Genomic DNA, 16,867 nt, shown 5'->3' on the forward strand with positions numbered 1-16,867 from the left:
CCTCTCCAACACTGTTATATCCAGCAGTGGGTGCTTTAAAAACATGATATTATTGCTTTGTATCGTGTCTTAAAAATTGTGTGTGTGTGTGTGTGTGTGTGTGTGTGGCCCTTAATGTTTGGGAAATGTTGAAAAAGATCTTGCCAAAGATCTCTCCTGCCTGATCTGTTGCCAGTGGTGTGTGGTGAAGGTGGATGGTTGTTTGGCTGCCTGCTGCCACCCACTCTCTGCTACTTTCTCTGGTGGTGGGGTCACCTGAGGTGTGTGGATGTCCGCTATCACCTTTTGTTGTTTCCCTAGCAGTCCTTTAGCTGTACAAGACAAGCCTCCATTTGTCAGACCACACCATCCACTAATCTGCCTCACTCCTGGTGGCCAGTACAGAGAGTAACTTAACAATATCAACATTAATAATAAACTCCAACTAAAGTTAAAATGAGTTAACAACCTTTTTTGCCTCAGGACGCTAGCATAATGGCTTGCGTGACTAGCAGCACACTGAAAATTAGACTGGGAAAAAAAAAAAAAAAAATTCAGAAGCTTCAACAGAAGGGAATCCGTGATTAAATTGCCAAGAAAAATTATATTGGTGGATAGAAGATTTTTTAAAATGTTTTCAAGGTTTTTAAAAGGCCCTTTGGGTCACATTGGCTTTGGAGCTGTAAGTTGGCGTTGCTATAGCAACAGAATGAGCTGAAACCAGCTGCTTTTGTAGGAATATAATACGAATCTGGATAAAACCTTGTTTACAAAAGGATCAAACTGGTACTATGTGTTTTGTAGGGGGTGTAATAATTCATTAACCAACTCAGTGATCAGGAAACCAACAGCATTGATTCAAATTGGGGAAAAAAAAAACATAAATACAGTAAACATTTGCGAAACTTGCCTAATAATGTAGATCACACACTTTTATATAAATTTGATGAGGAAAATGCTGATATATAAAAGTGTGATGTGTAACTATAAAATACAACTATATGTCAATGTTTTATTTGCTTTTTGTAATTTTATGGGAGAGATGACATACATAAATCAGCATGTCATATTGTCTCATTAATTTGTGGCAAATCAAATTAAAATTGTGGCAAAATCCGTAACACAGATGAACAATTAATATGTATCTGTTAAATCAAAATAGTACTGGATGATGATCAAACCTGTCAATCAATCAATCAGTCAGTCAGTCAAATTTTATTTATAAAGCACTTTTCTTACATGAGTAGCACAAACTGTTTTACATAATAAAAAGATAACAAAAGCCTGTTTTAAAGCAGTTGTGTGAAGCCCCATCTTTATAACAAGCTACATATTAGCTGTGTTCAGGTGACCGATGTGGCTTTCATAGACTCATACGGAGTTTCTTCATGTAAATCTTCTTGCAGTCAATGTTCGTCTGTTTCCATTTTTCAGAAAGGAAATATTTATCAGAAAAAAAAAAAACCTTTAAAAACCAAGCAATTTTCTCACCAAAGACTGAGTTCATGAAGGATGAGTGTAAGAACGCAAACATTTTCAGAAAGATTTATCCAGAAGTTCAGACCAAAAAAGAGCACACTACTGGGAAAACCAGCCAGTAAAATACTCCTTTTAGGTTTTGATTTATCTTTTTAATTTATTATCTACGGATTTATAGTAAAACAGAAAATATACTTCCTAAAGGAAAGATGGGAAAAAAAAGAAAAAGAAAATTCACAGAACAAAAGAGAACTTTCCACCTAAATAAACAGGAAATCCCCATGTCAGACACCAAATCTTTCAACCCCTCTTCTATATTTTTCAACCTGTGAGTTTCCATTTCTCTGCATGTTACAGCGTCCAGGAGTTGGGAAGTGTCCACCTGGTCCAGCTCATCTCTAAGGGTCAGATCTACCGTAACAGCTGATTCTTCGTGTGCTCAGTGGCGTACAGTAAAAGAGCAGATAAGCAGGCATGTTAGAGGAACTGATGGAGACAGATGGATCTCTCCATATGGAAGCAACTTCCGTATAGACTTCCTTTGAGACTCTTAAAGTGAGGTCAAGCTTTCAAGATGTCAGTGATCTCTTACGGTATGCCCCATTAACAAAAAAGATACGATGACTGTGCAAAGCGGCATCTGAAATGATGGCGCTATAATGAATCTTAGTAGTCTTTTTTTTTTTTGTTTTGTTTTTTTGCTAAGCCTACTACCTTCTTAGATGCACTGGTCAAAGATTTATTTTTCCAAAGTTTTTTACAACCCCAATTCCCCACAAACTTGTGATGCTCAATACAATTTAAATATAAACAGAATAAAGTTATTTGCAAAACTTTCTACTCAAAGACAGGAGACATCAAATGTTGAAAGCGAGACATTTTATCATTTACTGAAAAAGTGGCTTGGTTTGAATTTAATAGCACCAACATTTTTTAAAAAATGTGGGAATGGAGGCAACTAAAAAGCAACAGGCACTAAAAAAAAAAACAGCTGGAGGAGCATCCAGCAGCTAATTAGGTTAATTGGCAACATGATTAGTTGAATTTAAAAGCACCTTATTTAGGCAGAGTCTCTGGACAGAAGTTCAACAATGTGCAAAAACTGTATAAAATGGAGCAATGTCAGCACAATATTTCTTAATATAAAACTACAAAGACTTCCATCCATCCATCCATCCATACATCCATCCATCCATACAAATCTATCCATCCATCCATCCATCCATACATACATACATCCATACATTATCTATACCGCTTCTTCCAATGAAGGTTGTGGGATAGCTGGTGCCTAACCCAGCATTTAGAAGGTGAGAGGCAGGGTACACCCTGGACAAGTCACTACAAAGACTTCAAATATTTTCTCTTTACTACATCAACAGATTCAGAGAATCTAGACCTCTATGTGGAAATAACATGGCTGGAAATTGATATTGGATGCCTGTGATTTTCTGACTTAGATGAAAGGCCTTATTGAACAGAAGAAGAGGATTCAGGTATCACACAACCAGCACCTACAAAGCAGCCTGAACTTTTTTTTTCCCAGGGGGGTTTCACAACCAGGCAAGACAAGGCAAATGTGAACAAAAACAAAGGAAATCTGTGGTTGAATATTTCCCCTTTAACAATACCAAGGTGTTGTATTACACATTGTAGGAAGGCCTGATTACAACGAGATAGAACTTATGATTCTGTGGAATGAGGAACAGAGATATATATGTGGGTAATTCACCAAAATAAAAAGAAACAGTCGCAAAAATCCCCAGTAATATTCTTTTGTTAGTATTCACTCATGTTTTACTGCTTGCTGGACTTTCTCCCACAGTAATAAGGAAAATGGCACATGGTCTTAATGACCCTCCCAAGTCTGAACAGTCTTTTAACAATTTATAATCCAGAAACTTCTCATCATCCAGTTAGATTTAAAGACACCTCCAGATGAGAGGAGAGGTAAAAATTCTTAAAAAGCCAAGAAAAAAAGTCCAATTGCCTTTATTCAAGCTCTTAGGGTTACCATGACCTCAATGACACAGCAGCGTCCCAACTTTTTTTTGGAATTGTGCCAAACAAGCCAACAATCAAAAACATCTGACTAAATATCTCACATACCCCCAGATCATAAAAAGAAATAACAGAAAATAATACTTGGGTCACAAAATTGCCTTGAAATATCTGCTCCTTTATAATATCCGCCTGGATGCTCCTCCATGGTTGGATTTCCTCCCAGCTGGAGTGGTCTGGACAGCATTAGGCTTTTTTTATTTGCCTGGTTTTAAGGGAGGAAATATATTATTCTGAGAATGATTCAAGAAGTTGGGAGCTGAGTAAGTGAGAGTAAGCATTTTTCCCATCAGCCTCTGCGGCCAGATTTTCAGCGGGTGAGCTCAGTGAAGTAGACTTCTGACCACAGAGTCAAATGTAAGTGCTATTGGGTTATGTGTACATAGATAAGAAGCCATTCTCTGGCATGGGTTTATGTGTGTGTGTGTGTTTGATGTGTCAGTGCGATGTAGCTGAAGGTTTGACAGGCCTCAGATATGGTGATACAGCATCACACACCATGCTTATTTTCCCCATGCAAATACATTCAAACTATACTGTATATGGATGCTGGCATCTCCCACATGTTCATGTACTGGATTATATTATTGTCCTGCAAAGGAAACATAAATGGCCTTTACACCTTCAATTTTTCAAGTTATCACTAAATTCCTGTTACCATGAAGCATGCATGAGTCCATTCCTTGGCAGTAGTGGCGCAATTTCACTGCTCCCACAGGATAGACTAAACATTACAGCTTCAGCTAGTTTCAGCATGACCTTTGGGGCTTTATTAACATCTAAAGATCCTGTGAAACCGCTAAAGCTAGCAAGCCTAGTTGTGAGATACTTGGTACCATGTGTCTTGTTGAAGAAGAAGAAAAAACAACTAAGAAAAGCTGCTTGGTTCTACTTTTGATTTATGGTGCTGCAGTGAGACTGAGAGCAGAGCTGCCTGTCTGAACACATTGGTTACAGAGATCAGCTATCCATATCTTGGCCATCTGACAGCCTGCCCGTGGCTAGAAGGCCATGGAGATGACAGCTATATGTAGGCCAAGTAGGTGTGTGCATCACCTAGTTCAGTTTGACTGCTTCTGTAGAGAGCTGCAGTATTTTTCTTAAATGCACAGTCACATTTCTCTTTGAATGCCTGCCTAAATTTAGCAGCCTCCCCCCCTCATTCTACAACCTTAGCCTGGCATCTGAGCTGTCTCTGACCTGCAGTTCAGCTTGTTACTGTGTGTTCTGTCTCCAATCTCTGCTGCTTTGAGCATACCTCTCTGGCTACTGCATCGTCCATCGCTGACACCTGCAGAAACTGAGAAAAGGAAAAAGAGGGGGGAGATTTCCAGTTTAAAACATCAGGTGATGAAATTCTTCTTAGCCCTAAGTGTTGGAATCTTAAAAAAAAAAAAAACATAAAAAAAACTTGTAGGAATAATTAAAATTAACCATAAAATAATGCTCACAGCTGAGTAAATGAATGTAGTGGTGAAACCAGTATGGCTGTGAATCACAGCCTGTGATCCTCAAGGAAATGATGGTAATGAGAGGGAGAAGAAGAGAGCGAATTATACTATTTAATGGTGTTTAAAACGCCTAAAGATTAAAAATAAATAAAACTAATTGCTTGTTTGGGATGAGGTACATGTTTTTAGAAATAACTTCAAAGTCACTGCGTCTTTTATTTATTTATTTATCTCTTTGTGAGGCTAAAACTCAGTATGACAGTTTGATGTAGTGACATTGATCATTGTAATCACTTCCTTTTAATGTTGCCTTTAGTTTAAAAGAATAAATTATGTAAAAGAGATTAAGTGTTTAACATCACCAACGTGTAAGGATGTTGTTGATGGTCTAGTGATCTGGTCTAAGCTAAGAAACTGAATGAAAGCAAAAAGTTAATTACAGTCATAAAAGAAACTTTCAATGGCTGCTTCATTCAGTTCTACAAGTAAAACTGCAGCTAAGATTACATGGAGGGTCAGATTTTCCATTTCTTTGTGTGGCAGTGTTTTTGTGCGTATGTGTGTGGCTGTTTGGTTTGGCTGGTGAAAGGATGGCAGCTGGTGTGGTGCTTTCAGGGCTAGACTTGATTTTCACTCTTTTTCAGTGTAAGTAAAGCAGTCACAGACCTTCCCAGTACTTAGACAGAAATGTCGATACTGTGCTTGCCAAGTGACGGTCTGAAATGTAGTTTTTTTTCTTTTGCATCCAGCGTTCACATCTATTATCTGCTGCTCGGTAAACTCAGGCCTTCATTTTCTACAACACAAGTTTTCCTAGTGATTCAACAATCATATGTGTGTTATCCAGGGCTGATTGAAGGATAGTTTTCCTTTTCCTCCTCCCTCTTTCCCGCCGTCTTTGTAACCCGTTCTACCACAATTCACCACAACTGTCGTCACTGAACTTTTTTTATGAAGCCAGCTCCAAAGTTTTCGTAGTGTGGGAACTCTCCAGGGCTGTTGCTGTACACTATTTGTTTTCTTTGTTTTTGCTTAGCAGTTGCTAGCGAGGATCACCTCATGTTTGAAATGTTTTGCTACAAGCACACGTGTGTGTGTAAGTAAACCGTTCATGCTTTCTTCATGAGCTGTTTTAACCACCTGTCTTTAACCTGGCTTTGTTGCTGGGGGGTAAAAAAAAAAATTAACAAGTTCCTCTTGTAGAGTAGAAAAGAGCCTGAGCTGTGAGCTAAAAGAGGGGATTTAATTGCTGCAAGTGCACTACAAACCTCACACTGATGCTGACGGTGATGAGGCTTTACTGCATGTTGGAACAGGGGATTGTTGGGGAGCTTTTGTATTGGATGGATAATGAACCTGTCAGGAGTTATGATCACTCATGGCTTTGTAGACACTTAAGTTTAAACCATGAAAGCTTTGGGATTTTTGATGGTTTTTGGCATTTGATGTTAATCCTCACTTCAGCATTTAAATATTTTGTGATGACACTTTTTCTGCTTTGTTTCAATATAATGTTATGAAGGATTGAAATTGCTTGCAATAATAGGTATCATTACTAAAATACTATAATGCTGAATGCATACAACACAATATGATTCAATACAATAGAGGGGAAAAAACTATGCAATGCCATATGATTACAGTATCTCAGGGCTCCTCAATCCTTGTCCTGGAGAGCTACTGTCCTGTATCATTTAGATGTTTCCCTGCTTCAACACTGACTCAGACAACAAGCTGTTGGATTCATTTCATTAGAATTACCATCATTTCCATCAGATGTGTGCGCGCTGCAGTCTGGCTGCACCGGGAGCGTTTCAGGTGCGGAGCTCCCGCGAGTGCAGTCCACCTAACTGGATCCCCAAGATCATGAATTCACAGGGCAATTGGAGAATGTTGTGATTCTCCACTTCCAGGATAAACGTCTTGTCGTCCATGTTGGAAAAACAAAAACGCTGAGACCCCCTGACCGGTTAAACATGTAACGTTTTTTATGGTTCAGCAGCGCAAATCTGCACGGGGGCTTTTATTTGGAAAAATATCAAATTTTTTTTATTTTGCTCCCGTGTCTGATTTCCTGTCTGCCCCCATCTGAACTGCTGAGTTTGACACGTTCTGGGTGCATGCTCCGTCAAAAATAGACACGAGGCGTAAATTTAGCGGAGAGCCACGACGAGGCGCTTTTGGGATGTTTCTAACACGCGCTGCAAAACACCCGGTGTGGATCAAACCATTGACTAAAACGGCCGCGAAAATCAGTGGAGGCTGCGGTGCAGCCGTAACATGGCTCACACGCACCCAGTGGAAATGAGGGGTTAAGTGCGTTGGAGCGGGCAAATATCTAAAACCTGAATGACTCTGGTCCTCTAGGACCAGAATTCAAGATCCTTATGTATATACGATACCAGTTAAAAGTTTGGATGCTTTTGACTGGTACTGTATGTAAAATTTAGCACTTCATCTCAATGAAGAACCTTTGCCTCTTGCGTTTTAGGCCTTTTATGCCATACCCTCTGTACAATGTTGATACAGAGTCCTGGTAGTCAGTACGATGTAAATACAGTATTTAGGGCTTGTTTTAAAGGCAGGATGTTAGCCAACTTGTTTGTTCTTCCAGCTTGAATGAACATGTTGTGTTATCTGTTAACAATACTCTCTGTGTCAAAGACAGACTCAGCTGCATACTGTACATTCTGGTGGAGGCGGGTGTAGGATGATGGACGACTGTACAGTCTATAAAGCCGGAGACACGACTTGGTTCATTACTGAAAAGTCAGAGGTTTCACACAGGCTGCAGCATTTTTTTTTTTCCTCATTGCAAGAACAAGAGGTTTAAATGCATTTTACTGGCATTAAACAACAACTAAAAATATAACTGTTTAAGGTCAGCAAAATAAAAAAGTAAAGACAATTTTATATCCATGTAATTTAGCTGTGTCTGTACATATCAAAGTCTGAATGTAAATGAAGGAGCATGGTGGGTGGGACAAAAACCTTTGCACTTTACTGCAACAGCTGCTTTTTATATGACTGGTTGTTCTGGGCTTGTTTATATATGAGTAACACATACTTATGTCAGTTGCATATCAAATGCTCACTATACTTTCAGGGTCAGGGATAGTAGAAACACACAAACACACACATACAACTCTTTTGTTACTTTGAATATAGATGAAGCAGCTTTACCCAATTAATATTAAAAATCTAAGCAAATCCCGACATATGGCATTTATATTCCTGCAGTTTACTGAAAAAAAGTAGACTTGTTGTCTGGATTCCTGTGTCCTAAATGGCTATATGTCACTAATCCTGGCTTATTGTAACAGTATTTAGAAATGGATAATTTCCTGGACAGAGTCTTAGAGATATGTAACTGCCAGGAGGTGGCAGCAGCACTGTAGCTATACCTGAGATGCTCAAACACACACACCAACAGAAGCAACACAAGATCAATGAATCAGCTCATGTTTTAAAAGCAAATTTAGGGCATTTGATTTTGAGATATTTGCAATATTAGTTACAACTTTTTCATCTTCTGAGTTTTAATAATCATTGTGGTGTCATTTGCATCACCTACAGGCAGCTTAAATGTTGAGATGCCATTAAACTGCCTGCTGTGTTTGTTATGTTTTTGTTGCCTGCCGTCTTACGTGTGTGGTCAGAGCCAATGGATTACTTAATGTGTTTCATGATCAGTTTTTAACACAAAACATTTTTTTACGTAATAAAGTGGCTGATTATACTTACAGTACCAGTCAAAAGTACTTTAAATGAGGAGTTTGTCCAGCAAGTGGTAAATATTGAAAACCTTTAAGGTGTGATTGAAATGAGCTGATTCAACATCAGACAGAAAACACTAATATTTTATGTGTTTTTCCAGTGTTTGACCCAACGCCTTTAACTGAGAGTCTTAGCCTCAGATGGTGATGAGTTAAAAGATGCCTCTCTGGAGGCTGTGATGTCCTAATCACAGATGGGGTTGTAAGGCCACATCATTCGTCTCTTGGGAGGACAGACCAGAGGTCAGAAGTCAGTGAGGAATGTTGCTCTGCTGTCCTAAGGGAGGAGAGAAAAACATAGCAACACTGCAAGGCACGTGGGCTTCAGGCTAATGAAATGAGTGACATTGCTTTGATAGTAAGTTGGGGGTTCTGGCCCCATTACAATAAAATGTGGGGATTTCTTCTCTCATTAAAGGGATTCAAAAATCAGACCACAACCACTACACCCTGAGCTCGTATCCAGGCACTGTGCTGTATGTATGAACTGAGAGAGATCAGATAGATGAGATCAGGCTGTGCAGTGATCACATTACCATCTTCTCCCTGGGAGATCACAGAAAAGCAGAAATCACATCCTCAGACATCCTGCTGTCTGCCTGACCAAGCCCATTGATGACCTGCTTTACCCCAATCAATGTGTGAAATTGGGACAGTATATGTCATGGGCGTGCCTAGTAGTAGTAGTAGCAGCAGTAGTAGTAATAAAATCCATGCATCAATCTGTTCAGTATTGTAGGATCATGAGCATTTAAGTGACATCTTTTTGAGCCATTTCTGCTGTCTTAATATGTAACAATATTAATATATATATAAATATATATATATCACTTACAACAGATCACTAGCTGCATGGAGGAGGCCTCCATTAAACACAGAACCACTGGTTTTATTGTTCATTTTGCATCAGGCAGAGTATTTAATATAACCTAGAAACTTGCTAACAAGCAGCGATGTATTAGGGGCTGTCTGGCTTCATGCTACCCCCACATGCCAGCTAGTGCCCGAGGGCTGTATTCCAACATGCACATCCTTGCTGTACACGCAGCGGCATGACAGGAGTGCTTACTGCAGCAGTTTGTTGTGTTCACTAACCCAGTTTACAGTTATTTGAAGTCAATACACTTCCACTTTCTCATTGCGGTGAACTGGGCTTTCCCATGTCTCTGCCTCATGGTCAGTAAATGGTGGTTGCAACTCTACCTGTGATGCCATTGACCATGTCAATGTCCTCAAGAGACTCCCAGATTTATTAGCTTTGGATAGAGGCATTGTAGATGTTCTTTCTGTGTGTTTGTGCTAAACTGCAGCTATGGTTTAGTTTAATCCAAAAGAAGTTGTTGGGAATTTTTTTTTTTTGCTTTTAGTTTAAATAGTCTTAAAGAGTGATGCAGCTTCTAGCAGACTTATAGACACTGTGGTCCTTTACCTTGACTTCTGACTGAGAACACAAGCCAAACATTATTTGTTAAACAGAAAACATAAACATAACCGAGTAGGTCATCCTCAAACCACCAGAACAGCTCTGACCAGTTGTGGAGTGTTGGGTACCAGGATCGATGTGGACAGAGCTTGCTTCCAATAGATGTCATTAAATCCCATTTGATGGAAGTTTCAAAGAACACCTCATGACTTGTGTCTTTAAGCTGGTCCTAAGCAGTTTTTGCAGAACATTTCATTGTAATGAGATGAGCAGTAATATTTACTCTACATAGCAGTGGTTTAAATGATATGGCTGATCATTGTATATTTACTAGTGCTGGGCATGTTAACGCGTTAATCGCACGTTAACGCAACGCTTAATTAACGCCATTAATTTTTTTAATCGCGCGTTAATTTTTTATTTTTTATTTTTTCTGGCCGTTGGCTTTGATGACAGAAACATGGCGTCCATGTCTCTCTTCCCTGCTGCAGCGGTGCGTCTGATGTAATCAGGAGAGAGTGGGTTTATTAAAATGAAGAGACGTTTTCTGTCTGGAACTTAAGAAAGAAGAAGAACCAACGTTTCTCTTTGTCAAAATACATGCAGATGGACAGAACATCGTGATTTTTGGATGGGAAACTTTTTATGTATTATTATTTTTTTTAATAAATACGGTTTTAATTTATGCAAAACAGCAAAGGTAAGACATGCTTTCTGACTTTTCAAGTGTGCAGCATAAATCGGGTCTTCTTCTTCCTCTGGTTCGGTGAATCTTGGTCATAGCGAGATGAAACTTCCAGCTGTGGAATCTGTGAGATGTGAGCTTTCAGTAGAGGAGCCGTTTGTTCGTGTTCATGCCGTCGGGACTTTGTGCAGCTGCTCTTTAAATTGTTTGTTGTCTTAACTGTGTGTGTTGGTGATAGAAATGGTTTTGCTGAGCTGGTAGCTGAGATTCTGGACTTTCTGTGGATACCACACATGTTTATAGTTACATCTACAGACATGACGTTACAGCCGGAGCGAGATGTTAACCCCTTAACTCCCGGTAGCGGAGGCTGCAGGTGCAGAGGTGAAGCTAAACAGTCAAGCTAAGAATGAAAGTTTAGAGAATTTATATCCAGAAATCTGGATAATGAAGCAGTGAAGCTGCATGGATGGAAGTTATTGTGCATATTGTGAATATTTTTCTCTCTTCACCATCTAGAAGCTGTGAGATTCTAATCCTGCTTTCTGTCTGTTCACCTGATGCTGATATTCATCACATATTGTTTCTTCTGTGTTTAGAAGGAAGCAGCTTCACAGCTTTAAATTCATCCTGCTGACTTTTTACCTTTTAGTTAGTAAATCCTGAACATTTCATCCTTCTTTCTTATAAATATTTAGTTTTATAAATATATATATGAAGAAATATTTTAACTGTTGCTGTTTAAAGAGAAAACTGATGCTAAATCTGTTTATGTGTTTAGTCCAGGGGTCTGCAGCCTTTCCAATCCAAAGAGCCATTTTTCCCTCTGCCAGCTAAATAAAACTCCTTTAGAGATGCAAATGTTATGAGACTTTTCAAAAAGTCAGCTTAATATATATTTTTAATGAAGAGCCACCATAGGATATTTGTTATTTTTGAAGAACCACATTTTTAATTTAAATTTTTATGGTTTTAAAATAAAGGAAACACATAAAACCTTTATAAAAAGAGGATAGACAGACTTTCTTCTAAGGGATGTAGATATTTGTGGAAAATGCTGTAAAAGAAAAAAAAAGTTCCTGGTTTCCAACCTAATGACAAGAAAGATAGATTTAGAGGCATTGTGGAAGGTCCAGAGTCGCAGGTTAAACACCCCTGATGTGTGTTAGTAAACCAAAATTTACTGCATTTTCTTTATATAGCTGTAGGCCTTCTTTTAAAGGAAAGAGACATTTTGCGCGCAACGATGCGATTAATCGCAGCATGTCATGCGATTAATCGCGATTAAAAAATTTTAATCGTTGCCCAGCACTAATATATATATATATATATATATATATATATATATATATATATATATATATATATATATATATATATATATATATATATATATATATATATATATATACACACACACTAGTCATAGTAGTGAGAAATGGAGGGGAAAAATAGAGACATTTTACATTTTACAATCCAAGTTAAAAACAAATCTTGGCCATTAGTTCTAAAGGGCTCAAGAGCAGCTCTAGAAAAACCTTTTAGTTTATGTTATTTAGAATGAACTGGATTTAATTTAGAAGAAAAAGTTACACAATCTTGCTTTTACAGCTTCAGACTAGCACAAATAAACTTTAACTTACTTACTGACTTGCTAACTTGTTGTAAACTGGGTAGAAATAAGAGAGCCAGTAGCTATCTTTTGACTTTGGGTAGTAAAACATGTATTTGTTACATAGAAGTAGCTGCCTTAAAGCCTCAATAGCCACACTGTTTGATCCTATACTTATGAGGCCGGTCCTGTCACTTTTACACTCTATCATCCTCTAAACGTTTTGACAGCTGGCCCTGATAGAGTACTATTTTAAGGTCGCGGTTGAGTGTATCTGTGTGTGTCTCACTACTGTCATGTGGGTACGTAAGTGGCATGCCAATCTGTTGGCTTTGAGGGTGTCAACTTGATAAGCAGTGCCTGGCATAGGCCAAGTGGCTTCTGTCAGGTTGCAGCATTTGATGTCATTTACACAGCGCTGAGACCTCCTGCTCTGAACAATGAGCCACTCTTTGAATTTTTTTAAATTCCTAACACCAAACCAGCAGCTTGAAGATGCTGAAAATGTGTTTATGCAGTTGAATCATTCAAAAGAGCAGTAAACCTTTAAGTAGTAGCAGAGGTCTCTACATAGCATGCAGCCTAGGCTATCTTTAAATGTGCAAATCTTCCCTCTGTGTGTGCGTGGTAAAGTTAGATAAGGTTTACATATGTGTTTTCATATATATTGATTCTCCTGTATGTCCTGCAGGACTTGCACACCATCTACTGCCACCTTTACCACATGGACGTCCTCTCCCATCTGAGGGAACATCAGCTAAGGTCTGTTCTTTTCATTTCACCTCAACACTTTGGTTTTTAAATATAATTCAAATTTTTTAATGTTCAGTGTTCATGTTCATTTTCAATGTGCTGCCTCAAAGTGAAATTTTTGTCAAAATCTAAGTTTATTAATTGAAGACATCTTTTATTGTGGTAAGATTTTTGCCCAAAAGTTGGTTTCTTCTCTCTAACTTTACTCTTCAGAGGCTCTTAGAGCTAAATTGACCTTTAGGCCTTTACATGTTTTTACCAGACATGTTTTAAATGTTCTGTTTTGAGTCAACAGTGTAGTGTTGTCTTTCTTAGTTTGACTCTGTATCTGAAACCATTGTTGAATCTTCCCACCAGCTCACAAAGACACAGAGACTTCATTTTCTGTGGCTTAGGTAGACAATGACAAACCTTTTTTTCTAGTTATGAATATGCAGTACCTACAAGATTTGCATTTACAAACCCATATTAATATTTTTTAGTCTGTTTGATTAAACAAATACTAGTTGTATTTCATATAGTCAAGTTTAGTTGCAAATCAAATGGAAAAAATGATTTTTTTGTGGCTGCAGCCTGAAGACGAGTTTCAAGTCATCTTAACACATCAAGCTGACAGACAGTTAAGATGCTCTCTAAAAGGGGCGAGCTGAGCTCATCCTGATGAAAAATGGGTGGATGTGTGATGTGTGGCAAGGGTGAGAAATGTATGGAGGTTGTTTTTGGAGACCAAAGGAAAAAAAAAAGAAGTTTTTGCCTGTCTTTCTCAGGTCGATGTGTACCTCAGCCAGGTATGAGAGACATGAAGCCAACCACATCCTGTTTTAGTAAGTACAAGCTCTCACACTAAGCCTTGATCTGTTGCATTTACTCTGTTCTTATTCCTTTATCTTCCGCCATGCTTCACAATCACAGCGTTATAACAGTACTCAACAGCTTAGAGCAAGAGTTCAGCTGGGGTGAAAAAGAGCAGTCACTTTTAAAGGTAAAGTCTGTGCGGGCTAGATGATTTGGAAAGCTAAACTCAACTTGCAAATAACTTTGTAGGCCGATTTGCTTGTTACCTTAATATTTTTGCTAATTCATCTGAATTGGTTATGATGTTTTAGTTTTATTTAACTCCCTTTCACCTGAATAAGCAGCTCAGTTAGTGTTAAGCTTTCTAACTCCAGAAGACAAAAAAGCTTCCCTTTTGTCTACATTTTGTGGGGGAGAATTTTCTATATTTACGACTGAAAACATGAACAGACTCTCACCCAAAGGCTAAACGTGGATAAAGAAATGAAGAAGAACTAGTTTAAGAGCTGTTTGTTAGCCTTGGACATCAATTGGGGACGTTTTTACCTGTTCTTTACGCAACAGTGATGGAGGGTTTCGTCACATGAACTGCTCAGTTCACATCATTTTACAACATTTTTATGGGATTAAAGTCATTACTTTGATTTTTTTTTCTTTCCATAATACTGACATTATTCTTTTTAAATTTTTATTGGTACTGCAAGCTGCTTGTTTGGGACTGTTGTCCAGCTCCATGAGTCACTTTCTTTGAAATTTAGTTTATATACAGATGTCCTGTTTCTAGAGAATCAAATGGTATCAGTCAGATTTTGTTGTTCCATCAATAATGGAAAGCTGGCCTGACCCAGATGCAGCAAAGCAGGACCATGCTATGAAGCTACCACTGCCACGTTTCACATATGAGGTATCATTCTTCAGCTTGAATACACTGTTTTCCTTTTCCCACACAAGAGATCTATAAAAAAAAATAATAATAATCCTGTTTTTGTCTCCTTCATCCAAACAGCAATTTTCTTTCAGCCTTTTGTCTTGTTGACATTATCTTTAGTAAAACCTCAGATGGCTAACAGCTTTGTTTGGTGAAACAGCTGTGTCATACACACTTTTGTCGTCTTGACAATGAGTCACAGATTCCAGATGTAACAATCTTTAATACATTAGCCAGAATCAGAGGCCTTTAGCTGCTCTAGACATGAACATTGTTGGTTAACTTCTCCTGAAGAAGTAACAAGAGGAAACAGTGGTTTTGAATGTCCTCAGTTTCTCTGCTAAAGTTCAGATTGGTGCAGTTGAAACTTGTATAGTTCTTGTATAATCTTATATAATTTTCCAGCCAGATAAGTATCAACACCTCTGCAATGTCTTTTGACATGATACTTCCACATGCATGGGTTGAACTAGAACTAGACTTTGACTGATAGCTGCTCTTTTAATGAATCAGAGCCCTTGCTCACACCTGATAGTCATCACAATGGAAAACAAGGAAGATTTACCAGAAAGGAATAAATTGTGTTTTGTGCCGATGTTCATGTGTCTTCTGGACGTTTGAACCATTTTTGTCAGGTTTTGGATCTACTGTAGGTTTTGTTAGTGGGATTATTTATTAAATATTTCCTCAAATTTGCTACTGTGGCTTTAAAAATCTTGCAGATACCATGAACATGTTACCCTTTGCTTGCCATTAACATTTCTAATAACGTCTGACTTTGAGTTTATTGACATGTGAGTTTTAGACTCACCAGCTGCATGTAGTTCTACTTTAAACCTCTCACTTTCTGATGGAGGTGTTTGCAGTTCCAACTTTAAGATGTCATTTGATGAAAACGCTGATAGCTGATCACCTGCCTTCACTTCTGGCTTTCTGTTATGAGGTGTAAATAATTGAATGTGAAGGAGATGGATGAGGCAGATGGTAGTGTACAAAGAAATCATTTTAGCACACTGAGCAGGATTAGAAGAAAAGTTAAGAAGTGAGTTGAGTAGACATAAGGGGGATGAGAATTGGATGACAGGCTAGAGGAGGAGAGGAAATGGATATTACTGAAAGGGGGAGGAGGGTGTTGACAGTGAGGTGAAATGAGAAAGTAGGAAGTGACAGCAAATAGAAAACTGTAAGGAAGTATAATAAATGGGAGGAGTGCATGCAGAGGAGAGAAAACAAGATGTGAATATACTTAGAAGGCAGAAGGAGGAAAGAATAGTAATGACAGGAGGGAGGCGAGATGAGAAATGAGCTGAGGGAAGGAATGAAAACGCAAGTTGGAAGAGAGACGAAGGAGGCCGAGATGCGGTGGAAATGAGAGAGATGGAGGGAGGACAGAGATGGATGAAAGGATGAGAGAGAAGCTCCACATGTCGTTGATGCATTATCATGATCAGTAGAATCACATTAGACACTCAGTAGTTTAATTTAGCATCAAATAAACACACACACACACACTCTGATACACTCTCCTGCCTCTCTACCGGAGGAAAGTCTTAAGTACCTTAACCCAGACCAAAGCGGCTGCCATGTTCAATTAGTCTTCAGTTACTCACAAACACACACTGTAGAGACAGCAGATGAAAGCAGTCAAGGTTCTTCAATGAAACTACACCAGTAGTTAATCACATTGGCCTCACCAATTTCCAGCAATACAAGAAAGAAATGAATTATGTCTGTTTTCGAACATAGTTACACCATGGTTCTTGCTTTCTTAATGTAATAATAAGATAAATGACTAAAACGTCACATAAAAAAGCTGCACAAAGAGGAGGAATAGCATACATGCAGGCAGCGTTACAGCTGGAATTTAGGCTTATTCCAGTTCTTGTATAATTTAAAGTAGAATATGTGAATTATTTTCCTTCTAA

At 38.4% G+C, this 16,867-nt stretch overlaps 1 protein-coding gene across 4 annotated transcripts in view; it reads left to right on the top strand.

Annotated features, from left to right (window-relative positions):
- Positions 1 to 16,867, top strand: part of LOC121654158 (rap guanine nucleotide exchange factor 6-like) — a 146,467-nt gene that overhangs the window by 18,363 nt on the left and 111,237 nt on the right. For all 4 annotated transcript variants that reach the window (XM_042008128.1, XM_042008130.1, XM_042008129.1 and 1 more), the window contains exons 2-3: positions 13,158 to 13,228; positions 13,987 to 14,043. In XM_042008128.1, the coding sequence (XP_041864062.1) occupies positions 13,158 to 13,228; positions 13,987 to 14,043 (128 nt within the window). The remainder of the gene's footprint in view (positions 1 to 13,157; positions 13,229 to 13,986; positions 14,044 to 16,867) is intronic.

This window comes from Melanotaenia boesemani, chromosome 15 (assembly GCF_017639745.1).
Source record: "Melanotaenia boesemani isolate fMelBoe1 chromosome 15, fMelBoe1.pri, whole genome shotgun sequence".
In the NCBI taxonomy this organism is placed as follows: domain Eukaryota; kingdom Metazoa; phylum Chordata; class Actinopteri; order Atheriniformes; family Melanotaeniidae; genus Melanotaenia; species Melanotaenia boesemani.